This window comes from Scyliorhinus torazame, chromosome 24, assembly GCF_047496885.1.
Source record: "Scyliorhinus torazame isolate Kashiwa2021f chromosome 24, sScyTor2.1, whole genome shotgun sequence".
Taxonomy (NCBI): Eukaryota; Metazoa; Chordata; class Chondrichthyes; order Carcharhiniformes; family Scyliorhinidae; genus Scyliorhinus; species Scyliorhinus torazame.
In genome coordinates this window covers 12,363,452-12,387,524 of record NC_092730.1, presented here as the reverse complement: position 1 = coordinate 12,387,524, position 24,073 = coordinate 12,363,452, and the positions used below count along the sequence as shown (strand labels likewise).

The 24,073-nt window shown below is 48.6% G+C and overlaps 1 protein-coding gene across 1 annotated transcript in view; it reads right to left on the bottom strand.

The window, feature by feature from the left end:
• Positions 1-6,043: 6,043 nt before the first annotated feature.
• The window catches only part of LOC140399888 (uncharacterized), a 35,336-nt gene continuing 17,306 nt past the window's right edge, over positions 6,044-24,073 (bottom strand). The window contains exons 10-15 of the mRNA XM_072489360.1: positions 23,777-23,899; positions 22,309-22,444; positions 18,773-21,717; positions 15,227-15,386; positions 13,017-13,538; positions 6,044-9,309 (exon numbers count right to left, since the gene is read on the bottom strand). Of these exons, the coding sequence (XP_072345461.1) occupies positions 9,203-9,309; positions 13,017-13,538; positions 15,227-15,386; positions 18,773-21,717; positions 22,309-22,444; positions 23,777-23,899 (3,993 nt within the window). The 3' untranslated portion in view covers positions 6,044-9,202. The remainder of the gene's footprint in view (positions 9,310-13,016; positions 13,539-15,226; positions 15,387-18,772; positions 21,718-22,308; positions 22,445-23,776; positions 23,900-24,073) is intronic.

Genomic DNA, 24,073 nt, shown 5'->3' with positions numbered 1-24,073 from the left:
AGGGGGATAGACGACCCTACCATTGAAGAGGGCGGACAGGAACTTTCGGTACTTGGGATCCAGGTGGCTGGGAGCTGGGGGGGCCCTGCACAAGCTCAATTTGACGCGGCTGGTGGAGCAGATGGAGGGGATTTCAAAAGATGGGATGTGCTGCCACTCTCGCTAGCGGGCAGGATACAGTCGGTTAAATGATGGTCCTCCCGAGGTTTCTCTTTGTGTTCCAGTGCCTTCCCATTGTGATACCAAGGCCTTTTTTAAACGGGTAGGTAGGAGCATCATGAGTTTCGTTGTGGGCAAATAAGACCCCGAGGATAAAGAGGATGTTTCTGGAGTGTAGCAGGGACAGGGGAGGGCTGGCGCTGCTGAATCTGTGCGGCTACTATTGGGCAGCCAACGTGGCGATGATCCGTAAGTGGGTAATAGAGGGAGAGGAGGCGGCGTGGAAGAGGTTGGAGATGGCGTCCTGCAGGGGCACGAGCCTGAGGGCGCTGGTGACGGCACCACTGCCGCTCTCGCCGACAAGGTACACCACGAGTCCGGATGGTGGCGGCAACGTTGATGATCTGGGGGCAGTGGAGACGGCATAGGGGCGAGATGGAGCCTCGGTTTGGTCCCCGATTCGGGAGAACCATCGGTTCGTCCCGGGAAGGATGGATGGGGGGTTTCGGAGCTGGCATCAGGCAGGGATCAGAAGAATGGGGGACCCGTTTATAGATGGGACGTATGCGAGCCTAGGGGCGCTGGAGAAGTTTGGGTTATCCCCGGGAAATGCGTTCAGGTATATACAAGTGAGGGCGTTTGTGAGGCGGCAGGTGAGGGAATTCCCGTTGCCCCCGGCACAGAGGATTCAGGACAGGGTGATTTCGGGTGTATGGGTCGGAGAAGGCAAGGTTTCGGCGATCTATCAAGAGATGAAAGAAGAGGAGGTTTCAGTAGAGGAGCTAAAGGGCAAGTGGGAGGAGGAGCTTGGGGAGGAGATTGATGAGGGTCTGTGGGCTGATGCCCTGAGTAGAGTTAATTCTTCTCCTCTTGCGCCAGGCTCAGCCTAATACAATTCAAGGTTGTTCACAGAGCGCATATGACAGGGGCGAGGATGAGTAGGTTCTTTGGGGTGAGGACAGATGTGGGAGGTGCTCGGGGAGTCCGGCAAATCACGTCCACATGTTCTGGTCGTGCCCGGCACTGGATGGGTTTTGGAGGGGGTCTTGCGAGGACTATGTCCAAGGTGGTGAAAGTCCAGGTCAAGCCTAGTTGGGGGCTGGCATTATTTGGGCTAACGGACGAGCCGGGAGTGCAGAAGGCGAAAGAGGCCGGTATCCTGGCCTTTGCGTCCCTGGTAGCCCGGCGGAGGATCTTGTTATTATGGAAGGACGCGAAGCCTCCCAGTGTGGAAGCCTGGATAAATGACGTGGCAGAGTTCATTAAGCTGGAGAGGATAAAGTTTGCCTTACGAGGGTCTGTGCAGGGGTTCTTCAGGCGGTGGCAACCGTTCCTAGACTATCTCGCGGAGCGCTAGGAGGAGGTTAGCAGCAGCAGCAGCAACCCGAGGGGGGGGTCTCTTTCAGGGGGGTATTTGGGCGGGTGGAGGGGGGGTTCCCCCAAGGGTATTCTTGAATGTCATATGGGGGGGGGGGGGGTTAATATATGTGGGAGAAACCCAATGTATAAGTAGTTTATTATTTTTGATTGTGGTGTTTGTGTTCTTTCTTCTTTTTGTTATGAGGGGGGGGGGCTTGTTTGTTAAAAAATGTTGTTGGAAAAATTTGAATAAACATATTTTTTTTAAAAAGCTCTTAAGTCTGCCAGACAGAAGAACTTGCAGGTTGTGCCAGAAAGGACTCTTTGCTGAAAGCAACTCTCTACAGAGAACAGCAAGGATCCCCGTGTTTGCAAACTTTATTTCAAAGTGGCTTTTAACCTATAGTGGGGCTTTGTTTAATTGGAGGTAGAGATGGTATAAGTTAGTACTTATAAAGTGTTTCTTTTTACTATTAAGAATTGTAAGCTATTTTCTGTGATGTTACGTAGTTGGTCCTGTGTTAACAATAAATTTGTTTAATATAAAATATCCCTATTTGTCTGTGGCATTACTCCTGGCGGGTGAAGTAGCCTTTTCAGCTTGATAAGATCATGTAGTTACTGGGTGAAGGTAAGGTAACAGGCAGTTTGCAGTAAAGCTAGTTCAGTAGAGTTCTGGATAAAGTTGTGAGCAGAAGTCAAGCATTTTGCTCTCCCTGCAATTCAGTTAAAAATACGTCTGTAGATAGATTAGCCGTTTCTTTCCAAGCAGTTCAGAATGGTCAGATTAGGTGAGCCGAAACAAGCAGAACCAGCTTCTGAAGAAATACTGTCATGTGAGAGTACTTTAGGGGCGGCATGTGGTGCAGTGGATAGCACTGGCACTGCGGCGCTGAGGACCCGGGTTCGAATCCCGGCCCTGGGTCACTGTCCGTGTGGAGTTTGCACATTCTGCCCATGTCTAGGTGGGTTTCACCCCCATAACCAAAGACGTGCAGGTAAGGTGGATTGGCCATGCTAAATTGCCCCTTAATTGGAAAATTAAAAAAATAATTGGGTACTCTAAATTTATTTTGTTTAAAAATGTGAGAGTACCTTTTAAGAAATGGGTGTTTATCAAATAGCTGTAGTGGGTGTGCCTTTAAGAAATGGGTGTTTATCAAATAGCTGTCAGAGTATGGGTGGAGCTGGGCTGCCTGTCTGCTTTACTTTTGTTTTGAGCTGGCAGCTAGTGTGTGTGTTGGTTTCGTTTCAGAGTTGCAGCTGCATCCAGCCAAACAAGGTGTAATTTTGATCTCTCTCTGCATGAAAGAATGTCTTCAGATCACTTGCTAATTTAAAAGTGATAACTGTTCTCAATAGAGAATTTAAATCTGCTGTCTTTGTTAAAGAGGGTATTTGTCTTATGGATGTTGCTAGGAAAGATTAAGGGTTACTTATAGAGTACTGTATTCTTTGGGGGGAGTATTTGAGTTGATAGTTGCTAAGATGTTTACTGTGTGTTTATAAACTGTTAACTGGATTCACATAATAAACATTGTTTTGTTTTAAAAGTACTTTAGATCTCTGTGCATCACACCTGTAGAGTGGGCCCTTGTGCTCCCCATAATCAAAATCTATTTAAAGTTATGGGTCAGGTGAACTCCATGATACACTTTGGGGTTCTCTAAACCCTGGCCCGTAATAATACAGCCAGAGTTTCTGCATGGTTCTGACAGGAGTCAGATCTGGTCTTTAAAACAGTCTCAAAGAACATTTCTGCACAGCAGGGATTCCTGGATCCTAACTGTATTTTAACAGCGGACTGAGAGCGGAGATAGGCTTTTTGGTTGTTGTTTGAGTGGGAATAAAGATAGCAGTTAAGGGTCACTATATTCACTGTATTGATTGGCATTGTTTAAGGAGTAATTGTAAACTACTCTCTGTACTCTCTCCAATGCCTAGGTTACCCACTACAATCTTTGGAGTAGAGGGTTCTAATCCACAAACCTCTCACTCAAGAGGCGAAAGTGCTACAAAGTGAGCAGCATCTTACATTCACCAAGATAGGGGCACGAGTTTCACTGAACTGAGCCCAAAATGGCTGGTGTCCAATCATAGCATCACCCCAAGCCCCATGAGGACTACCTATTAATGGAGTGAATGATAAACCAGTGAGGGATGACACAAGAGAATTCTGTGACATGGACCCAGCTGGTGGCAAATCAGAAATAACTGCCTTGCAGGACTACATATTGTGTCTCCCATTTTATCATTACCCGTGAGCACCACAGAAAAGGAGCTCTGTTTAGATTGAACGGCTGACCCCAAGTGAACGCCTGACCCCAAGTACACCGTCCCCACTGGAATTTCTGTACCACCGCCGCCAAGACTGATTCACCTCATCGGTTGGTCAGCTCCACTGGAAAAGTAAGTTATATAGCACCGGTTTTCAACCTGCCGACCTCCATGAAGGAATACCTCCAACCCACATGGAACAATTTTTCTTTTCTCTAATCACCCCACCCCCCCGCTCCCCTTTACTGTATGAATGCAAAGGAGGCAACCGTCGAACCCTCTCCAACCTTTTGGGTGTGTGCAAATAAACTAACCCTTTGAGTTCATCCTATCTAGAGTTTGCTGTGGGGATATTAATAGAAAATGGGACCTCAGCAAAACTATGGGGTTGGGAAATACATCATCACTTATAAAAGGGAGCAACGAGGCGTTTCGCTTTCCACTGGTGTAGGAAGGCAGGACATCACAAGGATGGATATGTCGGCCAACTGGTGGCTTGAGCATTGGTACAAATTCAGGAATCACAGTTGGCAACCCTTTTCCTATTTCTTATGTTCTATTTAGGCCTTGGCAACTATAAACACACGTCAGGCTAAAGGTTATAATTTCCGTTTTAATGATCACAATGTTCTCCACTAAGAAATACGGTTTCTTACATATTTTTCCTTGAACTGTGAATTTTAGGTATTGAACATAATAAATGTATGTGTGAGCTTTTGTTAAACTGGTTTGCGAAGAGCTGTCTGCATTGATTAGATTGGGCGTGAATAAAGGTTGCCGCCCGATGATTAGGGATAACAAAGGGGAAGAGGTTCGAACTCAGGATGATTAAATGGAAACTTGAACAGATTAAAATGATTGAGCCTGTCTAAGAAATGTACAGTTTAACATTAAGAGACAGGAAAAGAATGATTAAAAATGACTGGCTGTTTTGCATCTTTGATTGTACAGCTAAATTCTGTTTGTAATTGCATTAGCAAAGACCAATTTAGACTTTGAACCGCCTGCACACGCCTTGCACATTGTTACATGTAGTTCAGGATGTAGCTAATATCAATGGCCCACTTGCATAACTGTGGATGGTGCATGATGATCTATTAATGTAACCATGGTGTATTGATCATATCAATTGTGTACGAATGGTGCTGATGAATTGCTTTTACCAAATACGGTAGGATACGAGAGCCAGAGAGGGATTAAAAAGGGCCTCCATGCAAGGGTCCGGCTCACAGTTGTACAGGATCAGAAGAAGGAGATAGGAGAGAGAAGATAGAGGAGGGGAGAGACCATGGTCATGTAGCTTCCCGGATGCGGGCAAATTTGCGTTTTATTTTTCACTTGCGCACTGGGAGGTTTCGGCAAAGGCTTTGATCCGATCTTGTGTCCTTTGATGTTAAAGAGGCGACTGTGGTTGTTTATTTTCCTTTTGTAGGGGCTTTGGCCGAACAGAGGAATCTTAAAGAGTGGCACCCCAAAAGAGAGGGTGCCGAACACCATTAAGATGATGGTGAAAGACCCTGTATTAGGGGAAACTTTATAGGATCCCTTGGGGTGTATACCTAACAGAACATTTATTGTAAATATCAAGAGTATTGTAATTGAATCGAGGCAACTCAGAGGAAGGTGCTGTATGGAGGAAATCTGAACATTATTGTGCTCAAATTTGGAATGTTCTGTAACATGTTTTTATAAATTTATGAATGGAGTATATTTTGAGCAAAACAGACTGAAGCTACCTGCACTTCAGAGTGTCTACGCCTGCGATAGCGCTGTCCCAGATTACAAATCTAAAAATAGAATTTGACCATCCACGTCTTCATCTGCAGCGCGTATTCCGCATGGTCTTTCCCAACATGCCTCTGTTCATCAGTGCATTCTGCAACCATCAACTACAGCTGCTCGACCATCAGTATCAGTGAAAGATACTCTTTTGTCTGAAATCTGTTGGCCTTCCCTGGTACAAAGCGCTGCCCACTGCCCAGTGTTGCAGACTGGTACATTCCAAAGTCCAGGACTGTGTACCGAGGGAACCTACTAAAGCTTGAGGCAGCTGTCATAAAGATTCAGTTTGGGGGAGGTTGTTATCTAAGGCCATCCAGCCACTATGCACCCAGTGGCTCGAAAGTGTGAAAACCACTGTTGATGGGATATCCTGCAAGAACAAATGAGGCCACGTGAAAGGTCGCTTTCATCAAAACACAAACCCTTTCTCGCATTGTGCAGTCTACAGGAATAACATCACACACCATTTCACACTTTCCACTGTACCATCATATGGCTTTATTTCTCTCCCCCCCCGTTCCCACCAAACAGTCGCCACTTAGGTTATCATCCACTGACAAAGGAATCTCAGCACTTGATGTAAAAGTGAGCAGCTCAAGGCTGTTATATTTGGCAGCTGATATGGAACATCCGGGTGTGAAGAGAACCATATACTGAAGATTAGATTGAAGAAATGCAAACAATCGGACACGAGATTGCTACACAGCGGATCGGAATTCTCAGACACGAGGTTTAAAGCAAATGGACTTTTGGAACAGCAATACAAACGGCAGTTACAGACCGTCAAATCTCATATCCATCACCCCTGGATTTAGTCGACATGCGTCTCAATGCCTCCGATGGCACTAAAGTGCTGGAACCCCTTTGCACCAGCGGGGTAAAAGAGCCGAGATGATGCTTACGGCAACTTGAAGTTCCCAGCACAAATGGGGCAGCAGAACTGTCAGGACATTGCAGAGTTTTAATTGAGGTTGCCGTAACAAAAAATCGGTTGGGGGGGGGGGTTATTTATAAAAAGCAAGTGACTGGCCTTGAGCGTCCCCTTGACGGAGGAGACAGTGAAACTTAGTGTGACTTAGAAAATCCCAAACGCGAGGTGGCTCCCATGCAGTCGACTCAGCGTTGGGAGACTCCGCTCAGAGATTGCCAACGGGTAATGGCTTCAGGGCCAGGTATGGAAGGGCTGCCCAGCCATGAAATGGGCATCGGTGCTGCTGGCAAGGCAAAGAGTCATTCCTAAATGACTACACCTTCAGGAATAGACGTTCCTGGTCTCCTATGTGGGAATAAAATGGATGCCCTGCTGGTAACCATCCTTTCATTAATGTGTGAGATGACTTATTTTCTCTCCCCCCCCCCCCCCTCTGTTAATGGGGATGTGGGCACCACTGCCCATCCCTGACCGAACTTGAAGCGAGTGCCGCGCGAGGGAATTTCAGAGACCAGTTAAGGGTCAACCACATTGCCGTGGATTCGGGGTCACGTGTAGGCCAGGCCAGGCCAGGCTGGCAGATTTCCTTCCCTCAAGCACACTAGCGAACGAACTGGGGTTTCTACCACCACCAATGATAGTTGCCACGGTCGCCATTACGGAGACTAGCTTTATATTCCAGATGTCTATTGATTGAATTTAAATTCCACCAGCTGCTGTGGTGGGGTTTGCCCCCCCCCCGGCCAGAGCGTTAGCGCGGGGGCCTCTGGATTTCTAGTCCAGTGACTAGTCCATAATGTTGGACCGAGTGACCCGTTTCTGTGCTGTGCTTATGGTAAAATGCCTCGAGTGCAAAAGAACCAATTCTATATAGTGTTAAAAAAATTATGAATAGCCCCATTCATTCACTAAGTGAATGAAACAACCACAATTCACTTTAGCACATCTTACAAATGAGTGAAAGCTAGAGGCTCCAAGCTATAACGGTGTTCAATTCAAAAACGTCACCTGAAGATTTTCTTTTTGTGTTTAATTTAAAGTATGCTGCCCGATTTGGAGAATGCAGAGTGTCCTACTGCCCGTGATTCTTCGACTCAATGTTAGAGAAGATTCTCGTGGAGCTGTTTAGTGTAACCGAATTTGAGATATTGCCATCCCAAACTCCTGCCGATACCTTTAGTGATGCTCTGTCACTGTAAACAACACCTCTTCCCGACAACACCCCACGGCGTTCGAGACACGTCCCTGTAGCCGATTCACCGCCTTTCGCCGAACAGTCTGTTCCCCCAAGTCGTGGCAAAATCGCGCCGGCACTTCGCCGGGCCCCCGTAGGAATTGCGAGGACGCAAGGCGGCTTTTGATTCTGCTGGCTCCTACGATCTGGGTGCGAATATCTGCCACCGTTCTGGTAAGCTGGCTGCGCCCAGGGGACAAAATCGTAGCAGCCTCCTGGACCCACTCACTCAACACCCTGTCAGGCCTCACAGTGGGCACGAGGCACCGAATAAATTCTGTTGCTCAGATCAATTGGAACACACATTGTTAAACGAACAAAAAGCAGCACTTTCATCGCAAAGTAAAGAGTCTAACATGGCATTTGCAACCACAGCAGAATCGGACTTTTGTTCATTCTTTCCTGTCCTGAATAGAACCAAACGTATCGAGGGTAACACATCCTTTAGTGCATTGTCAGCATAGAGTAATTGACCCAAAATAGAAGGAATATTAGAGAACAAGATAGTCCTGGGATATCCATCCATGTTAAAAATATTTTGAAAATGGCAGCATTGAAGTTTGGATGCAGTCCTCGTAGAAACCAGGAATACAAAAAGTGTCCTCCACATTTCCCAAAATCTCAAAGTAAAAATATCAATAAATAAAATCCTTCAACGGGATCCCAACACCTATGGTACCGACAAGATACATAATGCAGAAATTTGGAATGCCTTCCTTCTTCATTAGGTTTCAATTCTTTGGAGAGGTTTGGGCGTTGCGCGTTCCTCGCTGTGCGAAAAGCAATCCTTATCATCCACACAAGACCAACAGAACCATCTCAGCATTTGTAACTAAAGCAAAACTGACGAGACACGCACATGCGGCCAGACGTGCTCTCTCTGGTCACTGACAGAAGGTGCCAAAGGCCAATCGGAGGGGGACTGATCTCGTTCCCCCCCCCGCCAAACTCTTTGCGACACCTCCCACAAAACCTTGACGGATTCCCGAATAGTGTAGAAAGCTGCGGGCGAGGAACTGTACCTGGAACCCAGCCCGTAACAAGAAGTGCACCAATGTGCAGCACCCGCGCACCCTTCCCTTTAAAACACAAAGACCCAAATAAATTAAGACCGAGTGAAGGAGCTTAAACATCAACAAACAAACGCACCTTTAACGCAAGCAGAGTGGATGACTGTGCAACTTAAAACACGGAGCGATCTGTCTCAGAGGGGGAAGGACCGAGAGTGAGACACATACACCTGGACAGCCTCATTCATCATCTGCACTCACTTGGTTAGACATACTAAATATATATACTTTTATATCCAAGCAAAAAAACTGTAAGCAGCTTCCCCTTTAAAAAAAAAATACCATGAAGTCTTCATCTGGAAACTTTCTGTTGCTGCCGGTTAGGGTGCATTGTCCTGTAGCTACTCCTTGCAGCTATCACCTAGTGTGCATCTTTGAAGGAGCCAAGTTTTACACAGACTTCCCCTCTCCCTGTTGCTGGGAACAAAGTGTGGAGTTTAGAGTTGCTCGGCGTAGGATGTGTGGGCAGGCGGGACCAGAAGGAATGTCTGCGAAACCTGTAAAAGAGAGACTGACATCAGAACTCTGCAGACAATGTACAGGTTTCAAAAAGGGGGGGGGGGGGGGGGAGCGGGTTGTTCCTGCAACAACAAAAATAAAGTCTTCAATAAAAACTATGGGGTAAAAACACACACAAACAGGCTTGCGATGGGGGTCTGGTTCACTGTCCAATTCAGCAGCATTCGCCGAACTTGGGGGCAATTTCCAACAGAACAAGAGTTAGATCCCAAACCACCCACACTCATCCTTTCTGGGATCTTCTGCGTCAATTCACGCGAATGTGGCTCTGTCCTCAAACACTGCCGCATCCCAACCCTGGCCAGGGCCAAAGTGCCGGATTCACCGATTGCCGCTGGTCCAGGGAGACGCGACAGGCACGCACAGGCAGGTTTTAAGAGCTTTTACATTAAATGTATTTCCATTTGCTGAGGGACTGACCAGCCCAGAAAGAAATTATTAAATAGTTCAGTGCAGTTTTTTTTCTTGAAAAGTCATTTTCAGTCATCCTATCCTTACTCAAAGGGGAGCTTGTTAGGCTCTCGGACTAACCAGAGATAGGCTCTTGACTCACAAGGGGGTGAGGCGTTATGGGGGTAGATGGGAGGTTATATTTATGGAGGGGCCAAATGGCCTACTTCTGCTCCTATTTCAAATAAGGACTGGACAAATCTGATAGAAAACGTTTTATATTTTTGACGGTGAGATGACTTTCAGCTAAGCTCTGACCACGCTACAGTGCATTAAGAAATGGTGGCTTTGTGGTACGATCAATGGACTAGTAACCCAGGAGCCCCTGCTAATGGTCTGGGGCCCTGGGTTCAAACCCCACCACGGCAGCTGGCAGTGGAATTTAAACACAATTAACACGTTCGGGATGGAATTGGTAAGCTTGTCGCCGCGACCACCATCGTCAATTGTCTGCTTCACCCACACCTTTTGGGGAGGGGAAATCTGCCACCCTTCACCCCCCCCCCCCCCCCCCCCGGGTCTGTCCCACGTGCGACGTCAGACCCCACAGCAATGTGGGCTCTCAACCGCTCCCCGAGGTGGCAAGCCACCAAGGAATGGGCAACAAACGCCACTCTCGCCATCGACCCCCCCCCCCCCCCGGTGGTGGGGGTGTCTGGGGCCAGACCGGGGTAAGGACGGCAGATTTCTTTCCCTGAAGGACTTTAATGAACCAGGTAGGTTTTTATGTCAATCGACAATGGGTTTATGTCATCGCTAGCCCCCGGTCCCCAGAGCATTATTCTTGGCGGGTCTCCACATTGCCAGCTCAGCGATGTGTGAAGAATGCAAGAAATTGGTATATATATTGTATTTTATATGTGTTCCAGTAATGTTTTTAAAAGCCAGAGTTGAAGTATATATATTCACGTTGCAGTAATATTATTAAAGAATCTAGATTAAAGTAGCCAGACACTGCGGCTGCAAAAAGTGCAATTAAGACGTCGTAAAAGTGAGATCACCATCCATTCCAACCATGTATTTGTTTCCAGAGAGGCCTCATGGAACTTTAGGTTTGATTGTTGGAGATTCAATTCGCTGGAGGATAGATCATTTCAGACATTGTATTTAGATATAGGTAAACAGGTCATGGGATAAAAATTATGTCATTAATGGGAGGAGCGAGGTCTGCCTGTAGGTTTGCAATTTGAGAGCAGCACGGTGGCGCAGTGGTTAGCATTGCTGCCTCACGGCGCCGAGGTCCTAGGTTCGATCCCGCTCTGGGTCACTGTCCGTGTGGAGTTTGCACATTCTCCCCATGTTTGCGTGGGTTTCGCCCACAACCCAAAAGAGATGTGCAGGGTAGGTGGATTGGCCACGCTAAATTGCCCCTTAATTGGAAAAAATGAATTGGGTACTCTAAATTTGTAAAAAAAAAAGTTTTGCAGTTTGAAAAGGGTTTGCCAGTCTGTTAGGAGCTTTAAGTAAAACAGCAGTTTTTGCCAAAATGCTGCAGGTTGAGCAGTAGTCTGACAGACAGAAGGATCTGCAAGCTGTTTCTGAAAGGGCCTCTCTCTCGTTCTCTTTACAATCAGTCTTTCCAAGGAATCTCTACACAAGTGTACGGCAAGTAATCCTGCGTTTGTTAGCTTTATTTCTAAGTGACTTTTGGTCTGCAATGTGCTTTGCTGAATTGGAGATTGAGACAATACAAGTTAGTGGTAAACAGGGTTTCCTTTTACTTGAAGTGTTTAACTGTTAACTGAAAAGCTATTGTGATGTTAATTTGTTTAATCCTGCGTTAATAATAGTTTGTTTTAATAAAACATCCCTATTTGTCAGTGAATCACTTCAGGATGAAGTATCCTTTCCTCAGTCTTCCAAATTGAAAACAAGTATTTGGGGGTTCCTGTCCTGTATTCGAATGAATTTTGGGATCTGGTCCGGTACAGACAATGCCACAACATTACTCTCCCCAACTGAGTGGCGGCCAATTACTTAACCCATGAGGGAAAAGGTATCACTGGCAAATACTGGGTATCTAACCCAGTATTGTACCTGCCTTGGAAGTGTTTGATGGGGACAGTGTAGAGGGAGCTTTACTCTGTATCTAACCCTGTGCTGTACCTGTCCTGGGAGTGTTTGATGGGGACAGTGTAGAGGGAGCTTTACTCTGTATTTAACCCCGTGCTGTACCTGTCCTGGGAGTGTTTGATGGGGACAGTGTAGAGGGAGCTTTACTCTGTATCTAACACCGTGCTGTACCTGTCCTGGGAGTGTTTGATGGGGACAGTATCGAGGGAGCTTTACTCTGTATCTAATCCCGTGCTGTACCTGTCCTGGGAGTGTTTGATGGGGACAGTGCACAGGGAGCTTTACTCTGTATCTAGCACCGTGCTGTACCTGTCCTGGGAGTGTTTGATGGGGACAGTGTGGAGGGTGCTTTACTCCGTATCTAACCCCGCGCTGTACCTGTCCTGGGAGAGTTTGAGGGGGACAGTGTAGAGGGAGCTTTACTCTGTATCTAACCCCGTGCTGTCCCTGTCCTGGGAGTGTTTGATGGGGACAGTGTAGAGGGAGCTTTACTCTGTATCTAACCCTGTGCTGTACCTGTCCTGGGAGTGTTTGATGGGGACAGTGTAGAGGGAGCTTTACTCTGTATTTAACCCCGTGCTGTACCTGTCCTGGGAGTGTTTGATGGGGACAGTGTAGAGGGAGCTTTACTCTGTATCTAACACCGTGCTGTACCTGTCCTGGGAGTGTTTGATGGGGACAGTATCGAGGGAGCTTTACTCTGTATCTAATCCCGTGCTGTACCTGTCCTGGGAGTGTTTGATGGGGACAGTGCACAGGGAGCTTTACTCTGTATCTAGCACCGTGCTGTACCTGTCCTGGGAGTGTTTGATGGGGACAGTGTGGAGGGTGCTTTACTCCGTATCTAACCCCGCGCTGTACCTGTCCTGGGAGAGTTTGAGGGGGACAGTGTAGAGGGAGCTTTACTCTGTATCTAACCCCGTGCTGTCCCTGTCCTGGGAGTGTTTGATGGGGACAGTGTAGAGGGAGCTTTACTCTGTATCTAACCCCGTGCTGTACCTGTCCTGGGAGTGTTTGATGGGGACAGTGTAGAGGGAGCTTTACTCTGTAAGTAACCCAGTGCTGTACCTGTCCTGAGTGTTTGGTGGGAAGTCGTGTAGTGAGAGCTTTACTGTTTCCAACACGGTGTTGTGCCTGCCCTGAAACGAGGCTAGCAACCTACCCTTTTGCACCACGTCAGGCAGCCCGTATGGTTCGTACTCTGTTTCATCAAACGCCACAGACAGATGATGCCTGAATTGCCGATTCCGCTGTATTCGAGTAGCGAGTTCAGCGGCACTGATCTTCATCATGAGGTCTGCAGGATTTAACCTCGGTAAGCGTCCTGCAAGATCAGAACGCCCCTTTGACCTCGGGTTGGTCTTAGTCTGGTCCCGTTCACCTGCCTGGGCAGGGTCTCCGCCAATCGTCCGTCCAGCGACTGGCTTCCCATCTTCAGTCGGGGTCTGTGGGACCGAACCTACGGCATTCAATGGGTCACCGTTGAGAGTTTCAGCCTTGCACGGATGAAGGTGATTGACAGCTTTAAACAGGATCTTGTTGGCAGCCTGTAGCTCTTGACGCTTCTTCTCCAGGTCGGAAAAGTTGAACAGATTGCGATCAACCTCTTCACTTTTCTCTTGAAGGGTTTGCCTCAAAGCTTCCAGGTCAGCCCCCAGCTTCCTTGCTGTGATTTGCGTCGGAGCTGAAAGAAATAGCAAGAATTTTACGTTATAAAGTCCTTCTGACAGGTTAAATCCCCAAGGGACAGAACTTAATGACAATTTGTTTAGGTTTCCATTTTGCGGTTGCCGTGTGTTTCATCATTTTCACCACAGGTGCGAAGCACTTGTGCGAAAATGAAGTGCACACGAGAATTTACTAATTCACAATATAGACAGTCCTTGGCTTTATGACGTTCGAGTTACACCGGCACACCATTTGTACACCGGCACACCATCTTGACTCTACAGCGTTCATGGAGCGCACTGACGTTTAGCGCCGCCCCTCTGCATAGCTGGACTAGTTGAACCCGCTTTATTAGGTTGGAAACAGGTGTTTTATTCTGTTAAATTGTTTTGGCACAACCAAATGCATTTATGCACTTGTATTGTATTTAATAGGCGCTCAGACTCGCACACGTTCAAGGCTAAACTGACAAGTGGTAGAACTGCTTCGTTATATCCCCCACGCGAAACGAGGAACTTGTGCTGAGACGTGTGGCAGTCAACAGTCACCTCAGCGGCTTGACAGGGCAAGGAGTTGAGAGCATTCAAAACCGCCGGGCGCCCCGTGGCTGATTTCCTTCCTTGGATCAGGAATAATTACCACCCCCCCCCCCCCCCCCCCCTCCTCCTGCACCATTGTTCCTTTGGGAAAATCGCTTCCGACTTACAAAGTTTCAACTTAATGTGACTTTCAGGAACCAGTTCAAGCTGCCTGTACCCAAGGACGTTATTGCCATCACCCTCTTTCAGAAACGTCTTGACTGGTTTCCTATTCAATAACTTTTATCGGCCCGGTACAGAGGCAAACTGGAGCAGAACGGGGCAAATTGCAGGACAGGACTCACTGGGTGGAGGGGGGGCTTTTCTGTTCCAACTTGGTTGATGGTCGATTACTTTATGAGAGGCAGTTAGCACTGTTATGTAGACAACCACTGCAGCTCATTTTGGGCTGGTGCAAGGTTCCAGAAGTAGCAGCAATGCTGACTTTCAGCAACGTTAGCTGACGGATGGAAGTGGGCCAGCCACTGGCACAGTTACAGATGAATTGTGCAATGCCCCTCCCTGAACAAACGGGGGCCTGAAAAGCTGCACCTCTCACGATGAAACACTCTCTCAATGCAGAAGTATTCACCTAGTTACATACTCACGTTCTTGTGGTGATGGTGGTGAGATGGCCATTGCCTGGCACTTGGGAGTGGTGCGAATGTTACTTGCCACCTGTCAGCCCAAGCCCGGACATTGTCCAGGTCTTCCTGCATTTGGACAGGAGTGGCGAATCGTGCTGAAACAAATGGCCTGTTGACCCTACTCTGCCATTCAATATGATCAAGCTGATCTTGGGCTTCAGCTCCAATTCCCCTCCTGCTCCCCATATCCCTTAATCCCGAGACCCCACTTTGTCTGTCCCTCCCAGCCAATGACGGGGCATCCACGACTCTCTGGGGTAGACGATTCTACAGGTACACAATTAATTAAATTCCGTGGATAAGGACTTTGCCACAACCTATCTTCCAGATAAAATATAAACACCCTGCAAACGAAAGGAGAATCCTCCAGCAAATGGGAGATCCCAAAGTTTCCGAAATCCCGCCGCCTTCCTACACAATAGCTGCCCCCACCATATCGCCGAGGAGTAATAATGTACGACAGGTCATTCACACGGTACCTAGCTGCTGGCTGCCGACGGGCAGGAGGTCCTCAGGAAGGCCGTTCTCTTGCAGAATCACCTCCTTGCCTACTGGGCTCCTCTGTGACTGCTTCAACTTGGCTTGCAGTTCCATCTTTTCTCTGTCCAGCTCGGCAGCTACTTTCTGCAGACGGTCAACCTGCAAGCACCATTCGAACGGGTGATAAATGTGCACCTATTTCTTGTGTCTTATTTTTGCACGGGCTGGAAGCATGACTTGGAGAAGCATACGTATACAGAGCAAAAAATAAAAAGGCCCTGGCGGTTCAGCTAGTGGGTGCGTCAGGGTGGAACCGAGACACAGGCACCAGAGAGCTTTCAACTTCAGACCTTTGACCAGTTGGCAGAGCTCAACAGCAGAGAAGCCGGGGAGCTAATCTGTCCTCAGTGCCTCTCCAGGAGGGAGGAGAAATCAGGTCAGAATTTCACCTCATAATTGCTGCCTGGCGTGGAGGATCAGCGAGGTGGGGCGCACAGTCAGCTGTGACAGCAACCAGTCACAATGTCACACTGATATTGTCCCGTCGCCCACCGCACACACAAAGAATGGAACCATGGGTTTGGCTACCAGGGAGCTGGAGAAGATTTCAGTGGGGGAGAAAAAGGTAGGGTGGAGGGAGATGCAAGGCGGTTCACATTTTGATATGGGATTTTAAAAAGTCATAATCACAATGCGCATATGGAATGTCGACACGAGAAGCTAAGTCGCCCCGGTCTTTTGAAGTACTAAAGGGTTTAACCGTAAAATGAAACTTTGAACAAAAATTTGCTTTGGAGAATGAAATGGCCAGCATTTATAAAGCACCTTTCACGACCTTAAGGAAGGCGATGGGGGAGTGGTATTACCCCAGGACTAGTAATTCACAGACCCAGGGCATTAGGATCTCCACAGTGCAGGAGGCCATTCGGTCTACACCTACCCTTTGAAAGAGCGTCCTAACTGGGCCCACTCCCTATAACGCCACCTAACCCACAACTCTTTGGACACTTAAGGGGCAACTTAGAATGGCTACTCCACCCAACCTGCACATCTTTGGAATGTGGGAGGAAACCGACGCCGACACGGGGGAGAACGTGCAAACTCCACACAGTCACCCGAGGCTGGAATCGAACCCGGGGTCCCTGGCGCCGTGAGGCAGCAGTGCTAACCCACCATGCTCTGGCGACACGGGTTCAGATCCCACCACGGCAGCTTGCGGAATTTAAATTCAATAAAAACCTGGAATTAAAAATCTAACCACGTCCCATGAAAGCACTTGGGTCGATTTTCATTAAAAACCCATCTGGTTCCCAAAGGAAATCTGCCTCCCTTAATCGGCCTGGCCTACATGTGGCTGCAAATCCACAGCAACGTGGTCGGCTCTTAATGCCTGGCGGCTCAGTTCAAGGAGCAGTTAGGGACGGGCAACAAATTCTGGCCCAGCCAGGGACGCCCACATTCCATGAATGAATAATTTTTAAAAAAGATATTCCAAAGGAGTTTACAGCCAATGAAGTAATTGTCGCCGTTGTAACGCGGCAGCCAAGTTGTTAATGTCAAGCTCCAACAAACAGCAAATAATCAGATCATTGCGATGGTACCAGGTTAATTATTGAACAGGGCACGAGGGATGGCTGTTATGTTCTTTACGAAACAGTGCAGAGGGACCTTTCACTGAGCGAGAGGGTGAATGGGTCCTCATTTTAATGTCCCTCATTACTGCACAGAATTGTCTAAATATAGACACGTTTGGTGGTTCTATAAACTCTTCCAACGTGATGTAAAATTATTCAAAATTTATAACGGTGACAACTACTGCCCTGCGCCGTCTGTTGCAAGACTCCCAGAGCCAGTCCAGATGCTACCAAGTCCCAACCCTCAAGGTCCCTCAGACCCCTGACTGCTCTCAAAAGGACTCTTGTGTATGTCCTCTCACCATTTGACATTGATGAATGTTTTTATGTTCTTTCACCCAGAAAGCACGGGCAGCACGGTAGCATTGTGGATAGCACAATTGTTTCACAGCTCCAGGGTCCCAGGTTTGATTTTGGCTTGGGTCACTGTCTGTGCTGAGTATGCACATCCTCCCCGTGTGTGCGTGGGTTTCCTCCGGGTGCTCCGGTTTCCTCCCACAGTCCAAAGATGTGCAGGTTAGGTGGATTGGCCATGAAACATTGCCCTTCGTGTCCAAAATTGCCCTTAGTGTTGGGTGAGGTTACTGGGTTATGGGGATAGAATGGAGGTGTTGACCTTAAGTAGGGTGCTCTTTCCAAGAGCCGGTGCAGACTCGATGGGCCGAATGGCCTCTTCCTGCACTGTAAATTCTATGATAATCTATGACTCTCGACTCAACCCCAGGGCAATGCAAACCAGTCATGTGAAAACAGGCAAGTGGAGTCAGGTAGGATAATAAATATACTAACATTTCCTACACTACAAACAGTGACTATTGTAGCCACCTGGGTTGGCCACTTCCCGACTTAAAATGGAGATCCGCAAAGACTAAAGGGAAATTCAGCCAACACAGGCAAAAACCAGCAAGTGCAGAAATCCTGTGTATTAGAACTTGCAAAAGCCCAGACAGCACTGAAACCAGCAGCCATCTGCATACTAATGAGCGATCCCCGGGTACAATGGAAACATTTAAGGTGAATAAGGCCAAGCCAGACTCCTCGGCGCCAGCAGGAGCCAAGACAAAGGAAGGACAACGGACACCTAGAGACCGCCCAGCGATCACGGAAGTCCAGTATTGGAGAAATCGATCCAAGTGATCGGAACGTAGTCCAATCACTTGGAACCAGATACGGGGTCCGCCCCAAAGGGCGGGAAGACCCTGGGGTCTATAAAATAGAGTCCCCAAGTTCAAATCGGTCTTCTTGGCAGGGTCACTCAGCAGCGAATCAACCCGAGAGTGACCTATCTAAGCTGCCGCACCAACCAAGTAAGTCTCCAGTCAACGCTCGCTACGAGATAGGCGCTCCCAGCTACCAGTCCATACCAGCTTTTGAATCCTGCAGACTCAGGACCTGAACGAAAGGCCATTTGTTCACCTGACCTGGTGGACCAATTCCGAAGCTAAGCATAGGCCTTTTAGTGATAGAAATAGTCTAGAAAGTAAGAGTTATATGCATAAGTAGTGACTTACTGTATATAATAAATGTGTTTTGATTTGAATCTTACTAATTGGTGTGTTGAGTTATTGATCAGTACTTGAACCTCGAGGCGGTATCATAACGATACCTGGCGACTCTAGAGCAAAGGTTAAACAAACAGAGCAAATTACGAATTAAGAGCCAACCAAACGTTAGCAACACTATACAGTTCACTGGCTGTAAAAACAAGGGTTTGAGCCATCCTGGTCATGGAACGGTGCTGTGTAAATGCAAGGCTTTCTGCTATGAAGCAGAACAGGGGGCGGAAACGGCCTCGCTTAAACCCTGGGCATATCCATGCATGGAGTCAGGGCCCTGCAACGTTAGGCCCAGTCAGGAAAATATGGTGGGAGAATCCGGAAAAATAAAAGGGAGAACAAAACTGTACAGCACCTGACACTGGAGTTCAGACTTCTCAGACTGGGCTTTCTCCAACTCTTCCTCAAGCTGCTCCTGGGTCAGCTTTGCACTCGCCACCTCGCTGTTCAACACCCTGCATTCGTCCTCCAGCTCCAGCATTTGGTCCTGCGTTCCCCGCAGCGTTCGCCGTTCCTCCTGGCCGCTTTCCTCTCCAGCTTGCCAGGGAGGGCCGTCTCCCAGGCCCTTCTGCCTCCACTCTCGCAGGACCTCCAGCTCTCGCTCCAGGCGGTTTTTCTCTTCGGTGCTCCCTCTCAGCAGAGCCTCGCTGAATTGGATCGCCTCCATTAAGCCTTCTCTCTCGGACTGCATTCCGCCGGCTGCGTCCTGGGCTTTCCGGACTTCCGCACAGAGACGCTCCCTGTCTTGCTCCAGAATCGTGCATCTTTCGTGCAAGGAGTTCAATTCTTCGTTCAAAGCTCCAACCACTTTCTGGTTCAATTCTTCTGTCTTTTGCCGTTCCCCTTCTGTGACCTTTAAGGCTTTATTAAATCTGCCGGTCACCCTTTCCACTTCTTCAATCAGCTCTGCCTCGGTTCTCAATTCACCAACGGACTGCTTTTCTCCCAAAACCAGAGCAAATTTAGAGTTGGCAATTTCCGTTGTTCCCTTCTCAGTCAGTGTTTCAGCTTCGTCCGGGGATGTCTTGGTGTGTAGGTTCACCAACTCCTCCTGCAGCTCGCCGATCTTCATCTGCAAACCACCAGGACATCTGATGCTCTGCCTGTGACCGCCGCCATTGCCCGCCACATCATTCTGCTCCTTACGCGGCCGTAGGCTTTCAGCATCCTGGGTCAGCTGAATATTCTGCCACGCACAAACAACTGCACAGGTAATCCCTGGTTTGCCCGAGGGAGTTCCGGTAGATGGGACAGAGCTTGCCCTCTGCTCCTTTGGTACAATTGGCGATGTCTCACAGCGGCTGGCTTCGATTTTTGTTGTCTGCTGCTCCTGTTTAGCAGGGTCCTCGTTCATTTCTGGCATCTTCCTCACAGCAGAACCGCGCTCCTCTGGTTCTTCGAATTGATCCTCCTGGGTCGGAATCAAACGGATCGCCTGCTCAATAGGGAGGAGCATTGAGTTATCACACACGTTTTCATCGCGGCCGGTCTCTGAATTTTGGACGGTCCCATCGGCAGGCCTTCCCTCGATTGTGAGGGCTTGCCCGCCCATGGACAGCACGCCACCATTTTCATGTTGCTTGGCCTGAGGGGACGGTGCACCAGTGTGCTGCCCCAGCACGATATCCTCGGGGAGACCTGCATTGTCGACGCACTTCTGCGTCTTACAGTTAGCTTTCAGTTCGCAATTCTCTTTCCGGAGGCGTATCAGCACCGCTGAAGCATCTTGCAGGCGTTCATTTAAAACCTGAATGGTGTGGTCCTTCTCTTCCATGCTCAGGAGAAGTCCCTCAATGTTTTTACTTTGGACTTCCAGCGCCACTGTTAACTGCTGTGTCTCCCGGTGAATTCTGGCCTGCAGACGGTCAAACCTCTCCTGCGCCTGCCTTTTCGCTTGCTCTTCTTGCTCCTTCTCTGCCACCAGCTCGTCGCACATTTTCTGAAGTTCACCCAGGAGTTTCTGATGCTCCAGCAGCCGTTCGTCAAACTCGAGTTGCTCGACCACCTTGTGCTTCAAGTACTCGAAGAAGAGCTCTCGATTGCCTTTCCCGTGGCCGCTTCCGTCGCCCCCCTTCATGATCTCCACAAAACGGGTTTTCTCCTCGTCCAGCTTCCGCCCCAGCATTTCTCCCGGGTCGTAGCACAGATGGTTTGAAAGCATCGCGTCAAGTTCGAGGTTTCGGGCATCTTCGAGCTCCAGACATTCCAGAAGAAGGTCGCCCCTCTCGTCGGCGGCAGCAACGACGACTGGCCGGCCGTTTGCCTTTATGATCTCCTCAATGCAACTCTTCTCACAGTTAAGTTCCACAATCTGCTGCTCAAGCTGTTGCATCTTCTTAGACGCAGCACTCTGCAGGATCTGGATTTCAGCGCCGTCTGATCCGGCATCTCTGGATCTAGCAAGCTCGGTAACTTTGCTGCATTCCAGCTCCAGTATGTTATTGCTCTCTTGCAGTTTGGCCACCTTGGTTCTCTCGTGCTCCAGGTCTTTTTCCAGGGTACTGATCTGCCCTGCCTGCAGAGTGACCAGCGCAGTGGGGGACTCGGCCTCTGCGGCGCTCCTTTGCATCACCTGCTTTAGCTTCCGCCTCAGTTCTGCGACAGTCTGCTGGTTTCTCTGGCCTTCAATCGTTTTACTATCAAGCGTTTGTTTCAGCTCATCCAGCTCCTGCTGCAGCACCTGATTTTTCGTTTTTACTTCGTCCAATTCCACCTCGCGTCCTCCGAATTGCCAGGACGCGGTGATTGGTTTGTCAAGCCAGTCAATCATTGCTTCGCCCTTCTCGGTGTGGTCACCAGGTACAACCGCAGCTTCTGCCCCACCTGCTTCCTCCGTTTCTTTCTCAAAGCCGTGGGGCCGCGCCCCCGTTTTCTCTTCGGGATCTGGGAACACGTCCCTTGCTTCTTCCGAGCCGCGGGTTTCCGTCAGTGCTCCACTTGGCACAACTTCAAATTTTACTTTGGCGTTTAAACTTGGGTCTTCCTCGAGGTTGGCCTCACTGTCTTGGTCCGAGAGGACAGACGTCACCATCAATTCTCCAAGTTGACGTCCTTCCACTGAATCCAACATTTCCTCCTCTCCAACCTTCACCGGCCACCCTACAACTGTCGCCGCTCCGACAGAGTGCACATTGTTTGACTGATGGCTGTCTTCATCCAGTTCACACTTGTCGATCTCATTACGGTCCTTCTTATTCAATTCGCACACCAACGCTGCAAGATCCGTGTTCCCGGAGTTCGGTTGGAATTCATGATCCTGTTGAAGATCTTTAAGTTTGGATGCAAGGATCAGGTTCTCGGCTAAAATTGAAACAAGACACATTTAAGGTTGTATATGGCAATGATGCCCAGAGTCAGAATAGCAAAAACGATCGTCTATCACCTGCCCTTACTGCCATAGCATTGGACTTGGCATTGCCCAAACGATCACTATAATCGATCAGTGTGTCAGTAGGCAGTAAGCTCGTGAACGCACTGTTAATTGTAATAGAGACATCACATGATTCAGTCTCCTGACACTGAAAGGCTGCTTACAAGCTCAATTTTTCCACTTTTCCCAATTGACACAGGCTTGCTCCCGTTGTGCAAACAGAGGAGAGTCCGGAAAGTCAGATGGTGTCGTCGTGTTAATGGGCAGACTGCCTTGCTCGCACCCATTCAGAGGTCCATCCTGTCCTATCCCAGCGCGACAGGACAAAACCTCCAAACGGTGGCCTGTGGGAGACCAGGAGGCACAGCACGGAGCTAACTATCTGTCATTTTACTCGGCATTCGTGAAGTGAGCCTGACATTCACCTCGAGCTGAGGGTCCAGCGTTTAGCTACTCTTAGACAACACCTTTATGAGGGGACAACATACGTCAGGAATACCCATGGCAGTAAGAGCCCTCACCTTTAATTTCTTCTCTCGATCTCTGACTCAGAGTTAGCTCTTTCTCCAGCCTTTTCAGCTTCGCTTCCAGGTGCGTGATTCTCTGAGTGCTTTGGTCTTGCCAGGTACTGAAGTTGTCTTTCTCCTTCAATGCTTCCTGAAAGGAAAAGAAACGTCAAAAACAAAGTGAACAAGGTGAGCGGGTTACTCTGGAAACTGCTATCGATCCACCTACAACAATCAGTGCCTAAACACCAATAACCTAGATGTCGCAGCAACATATTTAGACACCAGCACGCAATCCTGGGTTAAGTCAGATTGGATGTCTGCTCATTAGACTATTCCCTCTCTCCATCCCACCCTACCCTAATTTGCTTCCCCTGCACCTCCTATTGAGCAACGAGGGCAGTCTCGAGACCCCTTCTTGAAAGCGAACCCGTGGAAAGCAACGGGTCCAGACGGATCCTGCATGGGCTAACTGGCGGGTGTGTTCGCGGACATCTTCAACCTCTCCCTACTCCGTTCCAAAGTTTCCACTTGCTTCAAGACCACCACCATCATACCAGTGCCAAAGAACCAGGCAGCATGCCTCAACAACTACCGTCCGGTGGCCTTGACATGTATCGTTATGAAGTGCTTTGAGAAGTTGGTCATGAAGCATATCAACTCCATACACCCAGAATGCCTTGATCCACTGCAATTCACATACCGCCACAACCGGTCCACCATCTCCCTGGCCCTACACTATCCCCGGAGCATCTCGACAACAAGGACTCGTACGTCAGACTCCTGTTCACTGACTACAGCTCTGCCTTCAACACCATAATCCCAGCCAAGCTCATATCAAAACTCCAAAACCTGAGACTTGGCTCCTCTCTCTGCAACTGGATCCCTTCAACTTCCTGACTCACAAAGCACAGTCAGTAAGGATAAACAACAACACCTCCCCCATGATAGTCTTCAATACCTGGGCCCCGCAAGACTTAGCCCCCATTATAATCCCTATACACACACGGCTGTGTGGCAAAATTTGGCTCCAACCCCATCTACAAGTTTGCTGATGACATGATCGCAATGGGTTGGATCTCGAACACCGATGAGTCAGAGTGCAGGAGGGAGATAGAGAACCTAGTGGCGTGGTGTAATGACAACAATCTCTCTCTCAATGTCAGCAAAACTAAGGAGCTGGTCCTTAACTTCAGGAGGAGAAGTATCGTACGCACTTCTCGATGTGCACATCACCAACAATCTGTCCTGGTCCACCCACATCGGCGCTACGACCAAGAAAGCACAACAGTGCCTATACTTTTAAGGGCTATGGAGTAAAAGCCGACATAATATGGATCAGGGTCACAGATGTAATTGAACGGTGTAACTGATCCCACGGGCTAATTGATGTACACCAGTCCCTGCGTTCCGAGCAGCAGAGAATCTAGAAACACTGGAGGAAAGTTTGTTTAAACGTTGCAGGACCCACATTAAACATCACCTGGAGATTTTTCTGCAGAGTGTCCCCCTTCCTCTGGTGGTTTTCGAGTTCCTTCTCTGCGCAGTGAAAATTAGCTTTGACTTCCTCCAGCTCCCTGTCCACCAGCTGCTTCCGAGCTGCCACCTGTCAGAAAGAAGCTGCGTCAGCTCAAGGTGCCACCCCGGAAGACACGGAACCACGCGGCCGGGAAAACCCCCTTTATTTGTCAGGGCGTCGACAAGATTAGAAAATTCCCAATAATTTCGTCCAGCCCGCTTATCAATAACATCCGAATGAAACCGTTTAACCACAAGCATT